This window comes from Ovis canadensis, chromosome 1 (genome assembly GCF_042477335.2).
Source record: "Ovis canadensis isolate MfBH-ARS-UI-01 breed Bighorn chromosome 1, ARS-UI_OviCan_v2, whole genome shotgun sequence".
Taxonomy (NCBI): Eukaryota; Metazoa; Chordata; class Mammalia; order Artiodactyla; family Bovidae; genus Ovis; species Ovis canadensis.
The window spans coordinates 241,885,325-241,906,846 of record NC_091245.1 but is presented as its reverse complement, the minus strand read 5'-3'; the positions used below and the strand labels follow the sequence as shown (position 1 = coordinate 241,906,846).

At 41.2% G+C, this 21,522-nt stretch overlaps 1 protein-coding gene across 1 annotated transcript; it reads right to left on the bottom strand.

Annotated features, from left to right (window-relative positions):
- Positions 1-8,685: 8,685 nt before the first annotated feature.
- Positions 8,686-17,077, bottom strand: TM4SF1 (transmembrane 4 L six family member 1). The gene is made up of 5 exons (XM_069562907.1): positions 16,560-17,077; positions 14,947-15,036; positions 14,712-14,857; positions 11,767-11,947; positions 8,686-9,541 (listed from the first exon to the last, which is right to left on the bottom strand). The coding sequence occupies exons 1-5, from the start codon at positions 16,734-16,736 to the stop codon at positions 9,527-9,529; spliced, it is 609 nt and encodes a 202-aa protein (XP_069419008.1). The 5' UTR covers positions 16,737-17,077; the 3' UTR covers positions 8,686-9,526.
- Between the last annotated feature and the right edge of the window lie 4,445 nt (positions 17,078-21,522).

Sequence of the window (21,522 nt, the reverse complement as noted above, 5' to 3'; positions counted from 1 at the left end):
TGTCTTTTTTCCTCCCAGACTTTTCAAGGACATGTCATAGGACATCAGTTTGGTTTAGAAGATGCTGATAAAGTCTCTGTCAGAGACTGCTATCCCTTCTTCTGTTCTGGGTTGAATTGTGTCCCCTTCAAAAAAGATATGTTGAAGTCATACTACCCAGCACCTCAGAGTGTGACCTTGTATGGAAATACAGTCTTAGTAGAGGTAATCTAGTTGAAACTAGATGGTTAGAGTGAGCCCGAAGGCAACACGACTGGCATTCATGTAAATTTGGACCAGAGACAAGACATTCGCAGAAGAAAGATGATATGAAGAGACACAGGGAGAAGATGATTGTCTATAAGCCAAGAAATCCCTGAGGCTACCAGAAGCTAAGAGAAGCCTGAAACAGCATCTTCAGAGGGACTGAGGTCTTGCTGATGCCTTGATATCAGACTTCTGGCCTCCAGACTGTGAGACAATAAATCCCTGTTGTACTAAGCTATGCAGTTATGGTAGTGTGTTACAGCTAGGAAACTAGAAAGCTATCGTTGTTTAGCTTTTGTTTAGTTTCTAAGCCATGTCCAACTCGTTTGCGACCCCATAGACTGTAGCCCTCCAGGCTCCTCTGTCCGTAGGATTTCTCAGGCTAGAATACTGGAGTGGGTGCCATTTCCTTCTCTAAGGGACCTTCCCGACCCAGGGATTGAACCTGCCTCTCTTTCTTGGCAGGCAGAGTCTTCACTGCTGAGTCTCACCGGGTGACTAATATATCCTCTAATATCCATCCTTATAGCTAAATGGCAGGTAAATTGGGTTCATTTTTTTCTCTCTCTCTACTTCTTTTTGTAAACTTTTTGAGAAATTTTATAAGCTTAAAAATAACAATACTCATTGTGCTCTACTGCCATTGTAATGGGACTTCCCAGGTGGCTCATATGATAAAGAATCCACCTGCAATACAGGAAACATGGGTTCAGTCTCTGGATCAGGAAGTTTCCCTGGAGACCGGGATGGCAACCCACTAGAGTATTCTTGCCTGGAGAATTCCATGGACAGGGGAGCCTTGTGGGCTACAGTCCATAGGGTAGAAGTATCAACTTCTAGCTAGACAAATGGGCAGCTAGACTAGAGATCAACAAACTCTTTCCATAAAGGGCTAGATAAGGACATATCTTAGGCCTTGTGGGACGTGTGTTCACTGTCAGAACTACTAAATTCTACCATTGTGGCAGGAAAGCACCATAGACAATAAGTAAACAAAGAAGCATGGCTGTGTCCCCATGACTCTATTTATAGAAACAGACAGCAGACCAGATTTGGCCCATGAACCATAGCTTGCTGACCTCTGATCATCAAGCAATTAGTGCATGCTGTGAACTGTTTTAGGAGCTGGGGATACAATAGTGAGCAATATAGTCAAAGACTCTGTCTCCTAGAGCTTGGAAAAATCTCCAAGCTGTGTCTTCAGTACTTTGTGCAGTACAGGACTCAAAATGTACAATCCAGAAATATTGAACAAGTAACTGATTGACAGTCCCCTGGCAGGAAGATATGAACCAAGCTGTGGGACTGCTGGGCCAAAGGGAATCTCTGGGTCCCCTGAGATGCCAACTAAAGCCCAACAAAAGAATCTCCACTGACAGTTTGATTCATTAACAAGACAAAAATAAACTTACTTCAACAAGTTCTTATATTCACCAAAAAACATGTACAAGAATGATTTTAGCAACATATTTCCCGAAAACCACACAAATATCCATTAATAGATTTATGGGTAAATGAACTGTAGTATATTCAAACCATGGAGTACTATACAACAAAGGAAGTGAACAAACTACTGTTACGTGAGATGATACAGATGAATCTCAAAAATATCACAAACTCAAACCATCTATCCCCCACCCTGAACTTGGATACTGAGGACTGAAATTAAACCACTTCACGGTTTATAAAGGGTTTCCCTGATGCCTCCCACAGTAAAGCGTCTGCCTGCAATGCGAGAGACCCAGGTTCAATTCCTGGATCAGGAAGGTCCCCTGGAGAAGGAAATGGCAATCCACTCCAGCACTCTTGCCTGGAAAATCCCATGGACAGAGGAGCCTGGTAGGCTACAGTCCATGGGGTCGCAAAGAGATGGACACGACTGATCGACTTCACCTTCACAGTTTATTATTCCATAGTCTTTGTTAGCACGGGCTTCCCTGGTGGCTCAGATGGTAAAGAATCTGCCTGCAATGTGGGAGACCCGGGTTCATTCCCTGAGTTGGGAAGATCCCCTGGAGAAGGGAATAGAAACCCTCACCAGTATTCTTGCCTGGAGAATTCCCATGGACAGATGAGCCTAGCTGGCTATAGTCCATGGGATAACAAACTCAGACATGACTGAGCAACTAAGCACACACACGCAGTCTTTGTTAGCATAGCTTTACTCTTCCAGGATACTCTTAAAAAAATTTATTTGTATTTATTTGCTCTCACTAGGTCTTAGTTGCAGCATTCAGGGCATCTAGTTGCGGCCTGTGGGATCTAGACCCCTGACCAGGGATCAAACCCCAGGCCCCCTGCATTGGGAGTACAGAGTCTTGGCCACTGGAGCACAATGAAGGTCCCTATTCCAAGATACTCTTGCCTAGACAAATAACTTTATTCATTATAGGAACTTCCTGAAAGACCCATTATCTCTTCAACAGTGAATGATAGCAATTTCCATCTCAAAGAGTCTTTGAACCTCTCACCTCAAAATCCTTGCCTTGCTCTTCTCATCAATCCTAAAAAGATACCATAATTCTTATTCATCCTAGTCAAGCTTTCCCATCAAAAGACTCACCTTAAACCAGAATTAAAATCTCAAATTCATCTTTTTCCTCCCCGCCTCCAACCAAAGCTCTTTCAGGGTGATGTTCTCCCTGATGGCAGTGAGTAACACGCACAGCTTTGTCTTATGAACAGATTGTTCTGGTAATATTTGGGGAGTCAGCAATCAACAACATAATGTTTAGTGACGAAAACCAGACACACCGAAAAACATGCTTTACAAATCAATTTATACTGAGTTCAAGAACAGGCAAAACTAATCTATGCTGATGGAAATCAGAACTGTAGTTACTCCAGAAGTGCTTATTTCCTGGGAGAGGACATGAGAGAGTTTTCTGGGTGCTGGAAATGTCTTGTATCTTGATGTAGTTGGTGGTTACATGTGTATAAATAAACACATGTAAAACTTTGTTGAGCTGTAATTTTTGCATGTATTTTACTGCATGTAACAAAAAGATCAAAAATATTTTTAAGGTTCAAAATATAATAAATATTAGGGATTATGGGGAGAGCTGCCTATAGGTTTAAAACTATTGTTTTAGAGGATTTCCCAGGTGATCCAGTGGTTAAGACTTTGCTTTCCATTGCAGGAGGTACATGTTCAATCCCTGGTCAGGGAGCTAGGATCCCATATGCCTTGGGGCCAAAATCCAAAATGTGAAACAGAAGCAATATTGTAACAAATCCAATAAAGACTTTAAAAATGGTCAACATAAAAAAAAATTTTTTTTAAATATGATAGTTTTATTCTGAGTTTTTTAAGGAATCTCCATACTATTCTCATCAGGTAAAGAATGAGCCTGCTGATTCAGGAGACACAAGAGATGTTGGTTTGATCCCTGGGTTGGGAGAATCCCCAGGAGGAGGAAATGGCAACCCACTCCAGTTTTCTTGCTGGGAAAATCCCATGGACAGAGAAGCCTGACTGGCTACAATCCAAAGGATTGCAAAGTGTTGGACATGACTAAGCAACTAAGCACTGTACTGTTCTCCATAGTGGCTATGTCAATTTACATTTCCACCAACAATGGAAGAGGGTACTCTTTTCTCCACACCATCTCCAGCTTTTATTGCTTGTAGGTTTTTTTGACAATGGCCATTCTGTAGGACAGAAACCAACACAATATTGTAAAGCACTTATCCTCCAATTAAAAATAAATAAATTTTTAAAATAAATAAATAAAAATGAAAAAAAAAAATAAAGCTATTGCTTTTAAAGGTTTGCCCTAAATGACATGGAGTCAAGTACTGAGAGAGATCTCAGCCTGGTGATCTCAGTTTTACTCTCAAACCCTTCTAGCATTGTCTCCAGCTGAGACAGGAGAGATCACTGCAATTGACCATAAACCCTGCACACGAATCAGTGATATTTGTACACATGTTACAAAGGGGATTGTGGTGAAAATTAGCAAGTGGAACACTTGACACAGAGTCTTCCACTTCCAGGATGCAACTTGTGGATACTGACATCTTGAAACAGCCCCTCTTGGGGACTTAATAGTTTTGTTCCTATAAAAACCTAATATGTGACATATTGTATAAGGGGACTCACCACCTCTTCCTCTGTTTTAAAGATTTGGCTACCTCAGTCAAGATTACAACCAGAATCTTGTAGACAAAATTGGGGAAGGGGGTAGCACAGAAGGTTTCTGCTCTCCTTATTTATGAGATTCACCCATGGCATCTCATTTGCAGTAGTCTGTTCCTTCTAATTGGCTGTGAAAGAGCTGTCTATCAAAGACAACTATCTTATAATTTTTAAGAATATTTTGATAAGGTAGTCAGATATCAGGGTTTATTTTGTCATCCTATGTCTTTGTTTTATGCAAGTGAGTCCATCAGCTTCACCAGACTGCTAGAAAACATATATATGTATGTGGCAGGTGTGTGTATGTGTGTGTGAGAGAGAGAGGAAGAGTGCGAGAGATTGGTTAATCAATTCCAAGAGTTCACATGAAACCCAGCTCCAGAAAGGCCTAGTAGACGTCTGTAATGCAATAATCGAAACAAGTATCTAAATTAACAAAGACTCATACCCACAAAAATATTTCATGTGAAAAGAGAAGGAAGAACAATGTGTACTAGCCTTGGGTAGATGACTCAATTCCTCCACTTGTTAAGACATGTTGGGTCATTTTCACAAACCAGGCTGGGCCAAGTCCTTTAAACCTAGGCTGTTGTTAATCTTCCTCTCATCTCAGAGAAGTGAAGCGAGAAAAACTCAGGCTGTGCTACAAAATGTCCTCTCAAAGTAGAGCTTTTCATTACTTTCACTTTTAAAATGAACAAAAAAAGGTATATATTCGATATTTATTAGAAAAATCTCATGTAGTAGCTAGACTAAGTAGATGTCGTGTGCTTACGTTTCCCAAACACAGAGTGGAAATTACGGCTTCCCTGTAATATTTTTAGCCTGTGGTTATTGCTTGTCTCACCTGGCCCATCCCTCTACTTAATTGCAGGCACAATTATTCTCCAGTATTTACCATGGAGTGACTCTTCTGTTCGCCCACAAGAAAAATGGTTTTCTCATACACTTGGGGACTGTCTTTTAAAGACTGTGGACTGCTCCCCAAATTTTAGGACTGAGTCTTTCTTTTCTCTTTTTTGTTTTCTTTCCAAAAGTAATATATGTTTATGGAAGACATTTCAGTAAGTACAGATAAGCAAAATGAATTAAAACCAAAGTCACTGAGAATCTGATCCAAAAAACTTTTTAGTATGTATACATATATGCTATAACTATAAATATGCATAAAATTTTACTGTGCTGACTATGTTTTATCAAACCAATTCCTTGTTGTCAAACACTAAGGGTCTTGTCAGTTTTCTAGGTATAAACAATACTCCCAAAATTATTCCTGGAAACTGAACATCTTTGATGAGCCTCTTGAATTTCTAAAAGCAAAAATATTGGGTTAAAAAGGATGGGCAGACTTTCTAGATTGTCACCTTTCTGAAAAATTGCACCAAGTCCCATACCCATACCCACTAGCATTAAGTGTCAGAGAAAACATAATTGAAGAGCTCTCACACACCTACAAAAACCAAATTGTAGTGAAGGTACAGCCCATCAATTTCCTTAGATTTCAGTTTAAGAGGTTTCCTTGATGCAAGTGTTTGCTTGTAAATTTGGTAACCACAGTGAAATGATCCTCAGAGAAAACTATCTAACCTTGAATCCATATGTGCTATTCAGGTGACTCAGTTTCTACAGAAATTTTTGTTTTCATGTTGCCAGGTGACAATAAGCTGTTTCAGTACAGTTCCTAGGGGAATTCCCAGCCAAACTGAGGGGCTTAGAATATGACAGATGCAGAATATGAGCTATGAATAGAAATAAACTAGGGTAGAAGGGAATTTGTGTAAGCTATTTCCTCTGGACAATTTCTGTTAAAGGATCTACAAACTAGGAGAAACTTTGAGCCACTCAAATTTGGGCTCTGAGGGGGATGACTAAAGGGTCGCATTTGTTGTTCAGTTGCCAAGTAGTATCTGACTCTTCGAGACCCCATGGATGGCAGCATGCCAGGATTCCGTCCCTTACCATCTCCCAGAGTTTGCCCCAAGTTCATGTCTGTTGAACTGTAATGCCATCCAACCATCACATCCTCTGTTGCCCTCTTCTCCTCTACCTTCAGTCTTTCCCAGCATCAGAGTCTTTTCCAATGAGTTTCATTTTCCAATGAGACCCTTTTCCAAAGGGTCACAGGAGCCTACCAAAGCCCCCTTTGGTGGGGGAAGAGTCTGAGTTCCAGAGATAAGACTCCAGCATCTGGGCAGGGACAGCAGAGAAAGAAGAGGGGGCCAAGGAAACTAGTGGGTTTTCATGTTAGACTGACCTGGATTTAAGCATGGTTTCTTCACTTGCAAAATGTGACATGGGGCAGACTAGTCAACCTCTCTGACCTTCGACTCTATAAACGGGAGACATGCACCACCTCAGAGACATGCACCACCTCTCTGTTAAGAGATTTCAGTGAAACAATACGTATAGAAACTAAGCAGAGTAATGAATACGTTGAAGGAACTCAGTTGAGTTGCTATTATTACTGTCATGATTAATAATCGTTATTGCCGTTTCCTTTGAGGATAGATTTAGGGGGCAAAAGTGCTTAATCAGTGGATCTTTATGCCTCTTTTTTGGATCCTCTGTTGTAGGGGTTCTTTTTTTAAGTATTTGTTTATCTCTTTCAATTGGAGTATAATTGCTTTATAAATCTATTTGACACACGGTAGTGTATATATGTCAATGCTACTTTCTCCATTTCTCCTACTCTCTCCTCCCCCCCTGTGTCTACACATTCACTCTCTACGTCTGTATCTCTACTCCTGTCTTACAAATAGGATCATCTTACCATTTCTTAAGATTCCATATACATATGTTAATATATGATATTTGTTTTTCTCTTTCTATTGCAGGAGTTCTTATGCATGTGCATGCTAAGTCGCTTCAATCGTGTCCAACTCTTTGCGACCCTATACACTGTAACCTGTCAGTTTCCTCTGTGCAAGGGATTCTCCAGGCAAGAATACTGCAGTGGGTTGCCATGCTCTCCTTCAGGGCCATTCCAGTGATCTTCCCAACCCAGTGATCTAACCTGTATCTCTTATGTCTCCTGCATGGGCAGGTGGGTTCTTTACTGCTAGTGCCACCTGGGTAACCTAGTGCCTAAGAGGCACATGGATTGCTATCTATGGTGAGAGAAGTTGTTAAACTTGGATGGAAACAAATTTTATCATTGTTTTTATTAACCTCTAATGAAAATTTAGTATTAATATATCCTTTGTTGTGACTGCATGGAAGAAGTCACAGCAGAATCAGGATACTGATTGTACTTTGAACAACAACACAAAATTACACACCTTTTTGTATCACATCGAAATTGTTGGATATATCTCAAAACATCATTTCAAATGGAATTGTATTTCAAAAGTACAGTAGTTTTGGGACTTGCCTGGTAGTCCAGTGGCTAAGACTCCATGCTCCCAATGCAGGTGACCCAGGTTTGCTCCCTGGTCAGGGAACTAGATCCCACATGCTTCACCTAAGGGTTTATATGTCACAACTAAAAATCCTACACAGCAGGGCTAAAGATCCTACATGCTGAAATGAAGACCCCACGCAGCCAAATAAATTAATAAAGAAGTACAGTAGTTCTTAGTCACCCCCCCTTTAGCCCACTGCTAGATCACTCTTGATCACTGCTTTCCTGTCTACAGGTGCTGGTGTGATGGAGCTGCCTTGCAAGACAACTATCTTATGATTTTAAAAAATGTTTTGTTAAAATAGTCAATATCTGGGTTTACTTTCTTATCCTACATATTTGTTTTTTGCATTTTAAACAGTATTCTTCAAAAGAGTCCATAACCTTCAGCAGACTGCCTGAAAGACCAAGGCACAAGAAAGATTAGAACCCTTTAGGCAGGAGACCTTGGTCTCAGGAGGCGCTCTGCTGTCTAACAGCCAGTGAGGCTTCTTTATTAACTAACTAGTCTGTTGCCTAGGCCAGTAAACACCAAATGCAGACAGTTTCTGCATACAATTCCCAGTAAGGCAGGGGACTCTTGTCCCTTGAAAGAACCGAACAATATAACAGATGCGAGATGTAAAGCGAGAAAATGTCTGTTACCTCCAGAGGAGCCTGCTGTCTGGAGCACCCAAGGCAAAGGAAAGTTGCCTGATGAGGTGGATGGCCCAAATGCATGGATAGCAGAGGAAGACAGAAAAGGAGAAAGAGGCTGAAGAAGAGAAAGTGATCAAGAAACCAGAAGACACAAAGCCCCTAGCAATGGAGGCCATACAATCTGCAGACTGAAAAAAAAAAAAAAACCAGGAAGAAAAAAAGAGGAACATGAAACAAAGGACGATGAAACTAAACAACAAAATGGTAGTGAATACTTTATTTGCTGTACTGAAACAAGTAAATTTGGGGGTATTTCCTCATGGTCCTCCCACCCCTCCTTCCCTATATTCCCATGATGATCAACTGCTTTATTCCATTTCCCATCTTTCTTCTTGTCCAGGCCTTTCTCTTTTAACATCCACGATCCTCAATCTTGTCTTTGAAGGCCAAAAAGTTTTCCACATGTCATAAAAATCCAGGATTTGGTCGTCCCTGTAATAACTCACTGCTTTGCCTATTTTGACTCATTCATTTAGATTCAAGTATTCTCAATCTGCCCCTCAACCCCCAACCTGGGGAATTACATGTCTGTTTCATAACATGAGTCAGTTCAAAAGGCCCCTTGTTAGAGCTTTGTATACAAATGGGAAACACCATATAAACAGTGAAAAAATATATCTTTTCAGGTTGTTGGATTTTCTCCTTAATGGTCTTTAAAAAAGCAACTAGAAATCTTTCATTTAATAAACACATGCACATATAAATATATAGAATAGCAACTGGAATGTGATATTTATCATTGTAATGTTTCTCAAAAACATGATTTCAGCCAGAGTTTATCTCAAGTAGGCTGGACAATGTCAGTCTGTTAAATTAACTCCAGAGTGTGGTTTATTTTCTTACTCTTAAAAAAAAAAAAAACAGAATTTCTCTGCTAAGTTCAAACACCAATGTCTGGAGAAGATGCCTTTTATACACACTTATAAAAGTAGAACATGTAGTGTATGATACACTAGTATAAAGTTTTACAAATTAATACAAGTAAAATATATAAATTATAGTGACACAGAGGAAGATTTTGGGTTTGTCTTGGGGTAGTTCTTCTAGCAGTCATATTGCTGTAAAGAAAATGAAATAAGTATCAGGTTCTGATCAGGCTAAACAAACAGTGATGACATTTCGGTGCTTTAAATCTGTTTTAAGCAAACATAAAGCAGACCAATCTCAGCTTCAGCAGAGGTTGGGCCAACAACAATGAGAGCTTAGACAATGCTCATACAATGTTTCCTAAACAAACCGGACCATTGTCCTTCCCAAGTAAAAGCTGAAGAAAGAGGCCGTGGAAAGTGCAGCTTACAAGGCCTGGCTGGCTTTTATATGTTCCGGTGGGTTTTTAACCTCAAGGATTTAAGAGATAATGTCATGGGAGTTTTACATTGGTGCCAACTCAATGTGGGCAACTTTTGAATTAAATGCTACAGACAGAGTTGACCAATCTATACTAAAAATCTTGCTCTTTGAAACTGTCTTTTGTCTTGCAAACAAACATAACAGATCTGACCTGCAGTGTCTGGGAAGAAACCACCCCTATAGTAACTGGGAAACCCAGTAGGACTCTTGGCTCCCTTAACCTGGAAGAGTGTCATTCTGCCAAACCACTGTAGCAATTTTAGTCATTGACACATTATATTGTTGTTTAATCACTAAGTCTTGTTTGACTCCAGCCAGGCTCCTCTGTCCATGGGATTCTCCAGGCAAGAAAAACAGAGTGGGTTACCATTTCCTTCTCCAGGGGATCTTCCTGAGCCAGGGATCCTGCTTTGGCAGGTGAATACCTGTCCCCAAAATGCACCAGTGCTGAAGTACAATGGGGTCTCACCCAGTTTATACTCTTGCCTTGTAGGAAACTCAAGGCTAAAGATAGGTTATATTATAGTAATCCCAAGAGCCTTCTTTGCCTCTGCCCAACCGTATTGCCTGGAAACAATTCCATATTGAAAGTTTTCCACTCTGCTGTTTTCTCGGAAATTTGGCAGGCTCCCAAAGCAATTATTAATCTTGCTGTATTTGCCTGATAAGGACATCTAGATTTTATTTTAGCTTCCCCTCAAAAATTATAGAAAGTTTCCATCTATTTAGAGCAAAACTTTTCATGATAGCCATGGGGTTTTCATTTTTTATTAGGCTTAGGCTTTGTCTTACTTTCAAATAAAGTTAGGAAACCTTGAACCAGAGAAGTAAATGGTTAAGAAAATACAAATTAAGTAAGTTTCAGTTTTCCTAATCCTGCTTTACAGAACAAGACATAAAACAACCCTCCCTTTCCCCCAAATCTGACCAAAGCTGGACTTCTATCAGTTCAGTAATATATGTTTTTTTATAAAAATATAAAAACAAGAACTTTCCCCACTACTAACAAATGCATATTTCTTTTCCAAATCACATCCCCAGGAAACAAGCGCTTCCTGGTTTTCTTTCACAGTGAAAGGTTTTTAATAAGCTGTTATTCAAAGGCTACTAGTGATTCCCTATGCTTAGCTATTTGGGTATTTTTGTGACTCCTTATTAGGAAGGAACTGTAGAAACCCAACAGAACGGCAAGTCCTGCATACAGGTTAAGAGCAGGAGCCGTGGCATTTGAAGCCTGTTGCTTCCTGACTAGGTAATCTTAGAATCATTGCTTAATCTCTGCATCACAGGCTCTTCTGGAACAGGGGTTTAACAGGATGCCTAGGGCAATGGGTGATAGCAGTTACTTGTGTATACTAGTTGGGAATGTGAGAGCAGGCAGAGAGAGAACATTTCTTTTGTGTCTCTGCAGTCTGAGCAGGGGTAGCGAAAGGGGTAGTGGGTTAGATCCCTGAAGAAGCACCTTGTCTATGGGTGATATTGTCTTATTTACACAGAGCCAACTACAAAGAACCAAGATAACTCAGTAACTGTGACTCTCAAGGAAGCTTACCCAATGAGGGAAGGGATAGTTAGGCAGTTTGGGGTCAATACATACATACTGTTATGTTTAAAATGGATATCCAACAAGTCCTACTATATAGCACAAGGAACTCTGCTCAGTGTTATATGGCAAACTAGGTGGGAAGGGAGTCTGGGGGAGAAGAGATACATGTATATATATGACTAAGTCCCTTTGCTGTCAACCTGAAACTATCACAACACTGTTAATTGGCTCTACCCCAGTATAAAGAAAACAGTTAAAAAGAAAACCCACTGCTGTAAATGCTTTTCCACAAAAATGCAATAAACACTAGTAGGTTGAGCAGGGTTTAATTTTTATCTTCTTGTCTCTAGGATGAAAACAATGGTGCATTTTTACACAGGTTCTTACCTGTTGGCGAGAGGAACAATAACCACAGACACCTCCAAGCATTCCGTTTATTACTTGAATGAGACACAAGATGAATTCAATCCCACCAAGTGCCAAGAGGATCGAAAACAGAGAGACATTCCATTCCACTATATGCTTGGGTTCGACGCATTGGGACCATGTGGAGCTATCCAGGAGGTAACTGTGGATAAAAAGAGAAACTTCTGACACACAGCCACACCAATGGGATGTCTCATAAACATACTTCTGGGCCATGTTTTTTCATTAGGAAAAAAAAACATTAATTCAGTGCCTTATATCAGATGCTTCCAATCCAAGTCTTTCTGCAGGATAAGGAATTTAGCCCAGATCTTGTTGCAATAATTAATAGAAAATTCAGCAAAGACTGTTGAGCACTCAGTGTAAGTTAGACATCTAGACAAGTCTAGGGATAGAATAGACTGAACTCTGTCCTGGAAAAGCATTTCTTAAGAGAAGGAATGATGGGTAATCTGAAAGCAACCGATATCTTGATCAGGTAAACCAAGTGTCAAAGGGTCACAGAGGAAGGACACGTAACTTGGGCAAAGGAGAAGAGTTGCTTATGTATCTAGTCCACAAGTCTGAGCTCCATGAAGGCAGGAACTAGAGCTGTTCATCACTGTCTATTCAGTCCCTAGACCAGTATCTGGCCCATAGTAAGTATTCAACACAATGGAAGAAGGAATTGAATGACAAATAGCAATCTGAAGTCATTTTGTGAAATGTTAGCCAACCATCTGCTATTGTTTGGTTGCTAAGTCATGTCCAACTCTTTTTCAACCCCATAGACTATATAGCCTGCCAAGCTCCTCTGTCCATGGGATTCTCCAGGCAAGAATACTGGAGTGGGTTGCCATTTTCTTCTCATTATCTGAATATACATATCCTTAATAAAATAGGATTCAATCAAATGGGAAATTCTAGGATTAACTTAATTCCATTCAGAGATCTGGAGTAATTCTTTCCTTGTAATGTCTTCCTACCACAACAGAACAAAGGGACTGGGGATTAGAGCCCTCATTTTGGAATGGTCAATGGAGCCAATCAGAAATTCGATTTGATTGATGGAATTATGATTGATTATGAAAAAATTCTGTTCTTCTGACCCTGTATTTAACAAAAATCCATAATTTCAGGACACAATGGAAAACAGTTCTTTGGCTCTACTTGGGTATTAAGCAACTAACCACTGGCTTGTTATTTCCCATACTGAAATCTCTGAAGAAGTAGAAATGAGGAATGGCATAGAAACTGGACGTTTCTTGCAGAAGTTGATTGGATCCATGAGAGGGGAGATAGAATAATCAGCTATAAACTTTCCTCTAACTTTATAGCTGATGAATCACCTCTCCTTGGATGAATCATAATTTTTTTTAGAGGTGGGTTTGTGTGGTAGATCACATGTTTTTGAATACAGGAGTAACGAGTTTCTACTGGTACATTCAGTATATTCAGAACAAAGCATGAAAAGTATGATCTGAGAAATCATGATCAATAACAATTTTAAACACCAAAATTTCAAATTCCAGTGAGCACTGTTTTCCTTCAGAAGCTATCATTGGGCTGTACCCATTGCAAGCTGTAATAAGATGGCAGTGCTCATTCTGTCGGCTTTTGTGACAAATATTTTACATATAGTAACTTATCCTGACAACTGTCATTGGTTTTATTTTACAGATAAAATAACTGAGATGCAGAGAGCTCAATTCACCTTTTTCTAGTTACTGAGACAGTAAATTCAGAGCTGGAATTGAACTCTGTTGCTGCTGCTGCTGCTGCTAAGTCGCTTCAGTCGTGTTCGACTCTGTGCGACCCCATAGATGGCAGCTCGCCATGCTCTGCCATCCCTGGGATTCTCCAGGCAAGAACACTGGAGTGGGTTGCCATTTCCTTCTCCAATGCATGAAAGTGAAAAGTGAAAGTGAAGTCGCTCAGTCGTGTCCAACTCTTCGAGACCCCATGGACTGCAGCCTACCAGGCTCCTCCATCCATGGGATTTTCCAGGCAAGAGTACTGGAGTGGGGTGCCATTGCAATTGAACTCAGGATGGATCTAATTCCATATTCATGATCTTAAGATATCACTCCATGCCACAAAATTCATGAGAGACAAACATTTCTGAAAGTATATGAGCAATTCAAATTCATGATTCATATTATTTTCACTCATGAATTCCATGACTAAAGCTTTCAAAATTCAGTATGTCATTCATTTATCATTATGTACATCAGATTCTATCAGCTATTTCTGTCCTTTTCTCAATAATGGATAAGTAATACAGTATCAGCATAAAACAGTGGAGCCATTTGGATTTTCCCAGTGTTAAAGTCATGAATAAGATCTGTCTTATACAGCCTGACCACTTTGAATAAAGGGTGTATTATACATAATTGCTATGTTATATGTGAGTGTGTGTGTGTTGGTAGTATGAGTGACCCTGGGCTGTGGTTAAATCCATATGGCTTTCACTGGTGCTTTATAAGGATTCCATAAGATTTTCTTCTAAATAGTAGAATCAGACAATTGCTCTGGTATAGTATACACACTATACAAGCACAGGCTCTATAGCTAGGCTGCCTGGGTTCAAATCCTGACTGTCACATCTTAGCAATGTGACTTTAGATAAGTTACTTGATCTCCCTGGGCCTCCATACCCTCATCTGTAAAAGAGGAGCAATAGTGGAAGTCCCTTCACATGTCATCAAGAGGACTGAGCCAGTGAATCCATTAAAAAGCTTCTCTGGGTCAGAGAATGGGAATCCATCCTCTGATACCCATTGCCTGAACTGTCCCCCAGTCAGTGAGAATAAACCTGGCAAGAGGATGGATGAACGAATGGTTGATGCCTTTTTAATCTGGTGGGTTTACTACTACACATGCGTGGTGGATAAGAATGTGCAGCCTTATTGGGTACAATCACTTACTCTCCCTCTGTGCTGGCAAAGGTATAGTTCCACTGGCCACTGGCATCCATGCATCTTGGTCCTTCCTCTAAGGCCAGCGCAGCCACAATCACACAGTAGCCAGAGCCTCCAATTCCAATGAGTGCAGCCAGTATAGAAGACAGCATCTAGGGAAGGGAGGACCACCAGAAGTGAGGCACAGAACATCACCGCTACCCCTCAGGGACCATCTCCCCAGCAGAGCGGGAGGACCTACCGCACATCTTTTGCCACAGTTTTCATGGCCACAGCACCCGCAGCAGTCTTCCTGTTCCAGCCCAATGAAGGTGAATGCTGGCAGGAACATCTGGTTAGAAAGCATGCAAATCGAAATCATTGACTTTCCCCGGGTCCATAAGGGTCAGTCAATCTAAGCATCTTTTGGTAAAACATTTTTCTTTCTGATATTGCTGAACGTCTTTGGGTTAGGCTGAGCAAATATCTCAGAGAACATAAACTCTGAGAAGAAGAGAAAAACCTTCAAAGTGTAATATCTGATTATTTTTATGTAGTGTGTCATGTTAGGTAGGGTCAGGATATAGCATGGGAGGGGTAAAATAATAACCCATAAATGTGTTAATTCCATAAGAGTTCATAACTTAGTTCTAGATGCAAACTGTTTTGAAAATATTAAACCCTGTCTTTAAATCTGCTGGTTGGTTGGTTTGCTTACCCTTGTAAAGCATGGAGGAGAACAACAAAACTTTAAGAGAATAACTAAAAAAAAAATTTTATGAACAAGAGAGAAGAAAACTCAGTAGAGTAAAGGCGCACTGCTTCACTGAAGACACCATTGCATGGTTGTAATGTCACAATAAAGCTCTTAAAATGAGCTTGAAACCCTTTGAGTTCAAGATCAAAAGAAGTTTAAACAAGCAAGGTATTGTATTAAAGACAAATGATTATGAAATTAACTATACCTCAGTGAAACAAAACAAGACAAAAACTGACTTGAGAACTAGTGGGAGGAAAAAAACAAACAAACAAGTGATTATGTTAGCATGATAGTAATGCTTAAATTCAAAGCAGATTTGCCATACCAGAGTTAGTGTATTAAGTTTAAATATCCTTTACTGGACTAAGAAAAATATTTTCTGTATGGTGTTAGCAGTTCCATAAAACTTCTCTTCAAAATTCTCAATCCCAGCATTTCAAAGTGGCAAACCCAAGTTTGCCCACATTCTTTCCAGGCTATGGTCGAAGCTAATACTTTCAGCACCCAGGCTGGCAGGCAAATTCCTCTCACTTCACTTAAAAACAAACCTTGGAAAAAACAACACATTCCACTATTAGCTTCAGACCGTGATTTGCTGCTAACTGAAGGATTTTCCCTAAACGCCACACCCCAGGCTTACATAAAGGAGAAAATGTATAGTCCTTTCTAAATAGCAGCACTCTCACAATTCATTATTTTTCCCTGTCACAGATGCTTGAGAACAAACAGCAAAGAATTTGTATCCAAAACTGTTGATTTAGACAGAGAACTATCGGACTCCTCCCCGTTTCCCAGAGCGGATGTGAAATGAGTACTGGCTGCAGGGCTAGAAACTCTAGAGGTTCTCAAATCTGATTGAAAAGCTAGCCTCTGTTTCCAGCTGTAAAGTAAGAGAATTTAGCAAAAAGGCAGTTGAAATGGGGATTTTGTAAACCAACCTCTAGTAAAATGAATGCCCTATACTGATCTCAACGTTCCTTGATAAGTTTTCAAAATAAGAATGAACAAAAATCCTGGATTTAGAAACATGCTTTATAGAAAACTTTCCATGAAAACATCTCATCTAACAGGAAAGAAATTTTTTTCAAGGCTGTAATGATTTCTGAACGACTTACCAGCAAGCCCCCTCCCAGGATACCGGAGAAGAACCACACAAAGCGGCTGAGATGGTTATCAGAAGCATACTTGGTTTCCCCATTAGGAAAGTAAAGCAAAATATTAGCGACAATGCAGAGGATGGCGAGCCACACCAGCGAATGTCCGATGCATCGCGCGCATCTTCCGTAGCACATGGTGGTGGAGTTTATGTCCCCCCTCCCTTTACTCCGCGGCTGGGCTCGGTGATGGCCTTGATCAGATGAGAGCGTGCCCCGTCTGCGGGAGAAAGCAGAAACAGTTCTCAGCCCATTCCTGCAACCTCTTAAATACTCTGAGTTCTTAGTCACCACCGGTGGATGAGGTACTTGGTTTTCATTGGTCCTGATTGCAGGCTCCAGTTGCGGGGCGGGGGGGCCGGAGGGTTGGTAGGGAGAGAATGTCCCGCCCTCCAAATGAAATCCTTGGGACAAAGGAAACCAGGGGCAGGACCTGAGAAACAGCCTCTGTTATAGGCGAGAGAGAAGATGATTAATCCTCCACAAGGAATTCACTGTGTAACTTCTTCACAGGATTAAAAAAAAAAAAAAAATCCACAGGAAAGTCTAATTCAACTTTCCAGTAAATGCCAAGCGACCACCGTGTGACAGCCCTGGTGGAGGCTGCAAGTCTGCTCCACGCAGCTCTCTGGACGGCTTCCAGGCTGAGGCCTCTGTGTTCACTTCCACCTCTGTGCTGATTTAATCTGAGACCTGAAGCAGTCTCCGGAGTTGTAAGCTCCTGTCCCTGTCTGTTAAAGGGTGTAGGAGCCATCACTCACAGATTTAAGGAGGCTGTTGGGAAAATGACAGGGTTGCCTTCTTTCCTCTGCCTCTGGTTTGCTCAGCAGGACACACCTACTGTTCAGCCTTCCCAGACATCTGCCTCCAAAACAAATCTGGCACCAACACAAAGGTGGCATTAGTCAATACAAAGGGAATTTAGCAAAAAGATAGTTGAAATGGGGATTTTGTGAACCAACCTCTAGTAAAATGAATGCCCTATACCGATCTTAACGTTCCTTGATAAGTTTTCAAAGTAAGAATGAACAAAAATCCTGGATTTGGAAACATGCTTTATAGAAAACTTTCCATGAAAACATCTCATCTAACAGGAAAGAAATTTTTCTTTTTCAAGGCTGTAATGATTTCTGAACGACTTACCAGCAAGCCCCCTCCCAGGATACCGGAGAAGAACCACACAAAGCGGCTGAGATGGTTATCAGAAGCATACTTGGTTTCCCCATTAGGAAAGTAAAGCAAAATATTAGCGACAACGCAGAGGATGGCGAGCCACACCAGCGAATGTCTGATGCATCGCGCGCATCTTTTTATTCCCGGGTATTGCTGTCAGGCAGAGCAATGCCAGCATGGGCCAAGAGAGACCTAAAGCCTGGGAAAAGAATAAAAAAGAAGAAAGAAAGAAAAACAAAGGAACAGAAGATAAAAGGACTTGGCAAGCGGAGTGGGGAAGCAAGATTGAGAGAGTCTGGGTTTACTGAGAGAAACGTACCCAGTTGAAGAGGGCACAGGACAAGCAGTGGTCTGCCAGCAAGATGAGTTTTTGCAGGCCTGAAAGCATGTTAGATGAACTTTCTGGTCTGATCATCTTACAGAAGGAGGGATTGGATTCTGAATAAGTCTAGCCCTTGAATAGCAGGTGGCACTGGCCAGGTGGGTAAGGGGAGGACTGATTAATTGGCTAAGTGGAGCCAGGACTGCAGGGACTCCATCACCAGGACAAAATAGTGAATACAAAATAGAGGCCAAAGGCCAAGATGAGGCATTGTGAGTTCAAAAGAGGAAAGTGAGGAACTTCCCTGGGGATCCAGTGGCTAAGACTCCATGTTCCCAATGCAGGGGGCCTGGGTTCGATCCCTGGTCAGGGAACTGGATCCCACATGCTGCAACCAAAGATCCTTTGTGTTGCAGCTAAGACCTGGTGCAGCCAACCAAATTTTTTTTAATTTTATTTATTTTAATTGGATTCTAATTACTTTACAATATTGTAATGGTTTTTGCCATCCATTGACATGAATTAGCCACGGGTTTACATGTGTTCCCCATCCTTAACCCCCCTCCCACCTCCCTCCCCATCCCATCCCTATGGGTCATCCCAGTGCACCAGCCTTAGCACCCTGTCTCATGCATTGAACCTGGACTGGTGATCTGTTTCACATATGATATTATACATGTTTCAATGCTATTCTCTCAGATCATCCCACTCTCTCCTTCTCCCACAGAATCCAAAAGACTGTTCTATACATCTGTGTCTCTTTTGCTGTCTCACATACAGGGTTATCATTACCATCTTTCTAAATTCCATATATATATGCATTAGTATACTGTATTGGTGTTTTTCTTTCTGGCTTACTTCACTCTGTATAAGAGGCTCCAGTTTCATTTACCTCATTAGAACTGATTCAAATGTATTCTTTTTAACGGCTGAGTAATATTCCATTGTGTATATGTACCACAGCTTCCTTATCCATTCATTTGCTGATGGACATCTAGGTTGCTTCCATGTCCTGGCTATTATAAACAGTGCTACGATGAACATTGGGGTACACTGTCTCTTTCAACTCTGGTTTCCTCGGTGTGTATGCCCAGCAGTGGGATTGCTGGGTCATAAGGTAGTTCTATTTCCAGTTTTTTAAGGAATCTCCACACTGTTCTCCATAGTGGCTGTACTAGTCTGCATTCCCACCAACAGTGTAAGAGGGTTCCCTTTTCTCCACACCCTCTCCAGCATTTATTGCTTGTAGATTTTTGGATAGCCGCCATTCTGACCAGTGTGAGATGGTACCTTATTGTGATTTTGATTTGCGTTTCTCTGATAATGAGTGATGTTGAGCATCTTTTCATGTGTTTGTTAGCCATCCATATGTCTTCTTTGGAGAAATGTCTCTTTAGTTCTTTGGCCCATTTTTTGATTGGGTCGTTTATTTTTCTGGAACTGAGCTGCAGGAGTTGCTTGTATATTTTTGAGATTAATTCTTTGTCAGTTGCTTCATTTGCTATTATTTTCTCCCATTCTGAAGGCTGTCTTTTCAGTTTGCTTATAGTTTCCTTCATTGTCCAAAAGCCTTTAGGTTTAATTAGGTCCCATTTGTTTATTTTTGCTTTTATTCCATGACTCTGGGAGGTGGGTCATAGAGGATCCTGCTGTGATTTATGTCGGAGAGTGTTTTGCCTATGTTGTCCTCTAGGAGTTTTATAGTTTCTGGTCTTACATTTAGATCTTTAATCCATTTTGAGTTTCTTTTTGTGTGCGGTGTTAGAAAGTGATCTAGTTTCATTCTTTTGCAAGTGGTTGACCTGTTTTCCCAGAACCACTTGTTAAAGAGATTGTTTATTCTCTATTGTATATTCTTGCCTCCTTTGTCAAAGATAAGGTGTCCATAGGTGGGTGGATTTATCTCTGGGCCTTTTATTTTGTTCCATCGATCTATATTTCTGTCTTTGTGCCAGTACCATACTGTCTTGATGACTGTGGCTTTGTAGTAGAGCCTGAAGTCAGGCAAGTTGATAATTTTTTTTAAATAAAAAAGAGGAAGGTGAACCCAGCTGATGAATCTAGAAGCCCAGGCTGAGGCCAGGGTTTAAAGGATTTGGACCAGATCTAGAGGGCAGAACACACATCAAAATTGAAGAGCCAGCTGGTATTAATGACATGGGATCCAGACTGGGAGAAGGATCCAAGAGGAAGCATGTCCCGAGCATACTAGAAAGGGTGAATATTCAGACTGGCCTAAGAAATAGATGAATGGAAAACTGAGTTGAGTGCAGACAGGGAAACCCAGAATCACCCACTTGCTCAGGGATAGGAAGGCAGGTCTTTATAAGATGATCACAGGACTTCCCTGTGGTCCAGGGCTAGAGAATCCACTTCCAATGCAGGTAGATGCAGGTTTGAGCTCTGGTAGGGTAACTAAGATCCCATATGCTGTAGGGCAATGAAGCCTACAGGATGGCTAGAGAAGCCTGCATGCCGCAACGAAAACCCAGCACAGCCAAATTAAACTAAATAAATGAACAAAGCAGAAGGAGCATTAAAAATAAAAAAAAGAAGAATATCTCTCCATCACCACCATCTATCCAACAACCAGGCATGGATGCCCTCTGTCATGGGTTTAGGTCCTGCTGGGGGTGAATTCCACAGGGGTCAGAATACGGAGTGGTGGTGCAGGTGAGCGACTGGGTCCTTTGCTGAGGCATCATCGTTCTAACTCTACACTCTGCAGATCTATCCCACCTGTGGCCACAAAGGAGGTGAGCAATCCTTTGATGACTTTGCCTCCATGTGCTTAGATCCCCATCCTCCTTCTCCCCCCATCCCTATAGTCAGCAGAGCAAAGAGAGGAGAGCAGGGGGCTTGGAAAGAGAAAATCTGGGGTGACAGCCCAACTCTGCTCTCTGCCAACTTGGAGGATCAGTTGAGTCGCTTATATTCCTGGGACTCTGTGTTTCCTGCTCTCTAAGATAAAGGGCAGAACTCAGTTGGTGGTTCTTAAGTTTTGAGTCTTGTAATGATAAGGACTCTCCCCAGAAAAAGAAATATACATTTATGTAAACACACACATTTTTCACAAAGAGTCTGAAAGAGTCAGACATGACTGAGCGACTAACACACACACATTTTTCACTCCATTCCTGGGGATTCATGGACTCCCTGAAGCTCATTTGTGGATCCTGCCCCACGTTTCTCAAGATGTGGCCCGTCCAGAGATCACTTGCTTGACAGACACATATTCCGGTCCCTTGCTGGACATACTGAACAGCAGTTTGTCAGTGTAAGGGTCAAAGGACTGATGCTGAAGTAGAAGTTCTAATTCTTTGGCCACCTGGTACAAAGAGCCAACTCATTGAAAAAGACCCTGATGCTGGGAAACAATGAGAACAGGAGGAGAAGGGGGCGACAGAGGATGAGATGGTTGGATGGCAT

Bases quoted from the DNA above. Each gene is read 5' to 3' on its own strand.
- TM4SF1 (XM_069562907.1), bottom strand. From the start codon at position 16,736: ATGTGCTACGGAAGATGCGCGCGATGCATCGGACATTCGCTGGTGTGG. The intron at 14,858-14,946 runs GTAGGTCCTCCC...TCCCTTCCCTAG, and splicing joins ACTGTGGCAAAAGATGTGCG to ATGCTGTCTTCTATACTGGC. The intron at 11,948-14,711 runs GTAAGTGATTGT...TTTTATCCACAG, and splicing joins TTTGCCAGCACAGAGGGAGA to TTACCTCCTGGATAGCTCCA.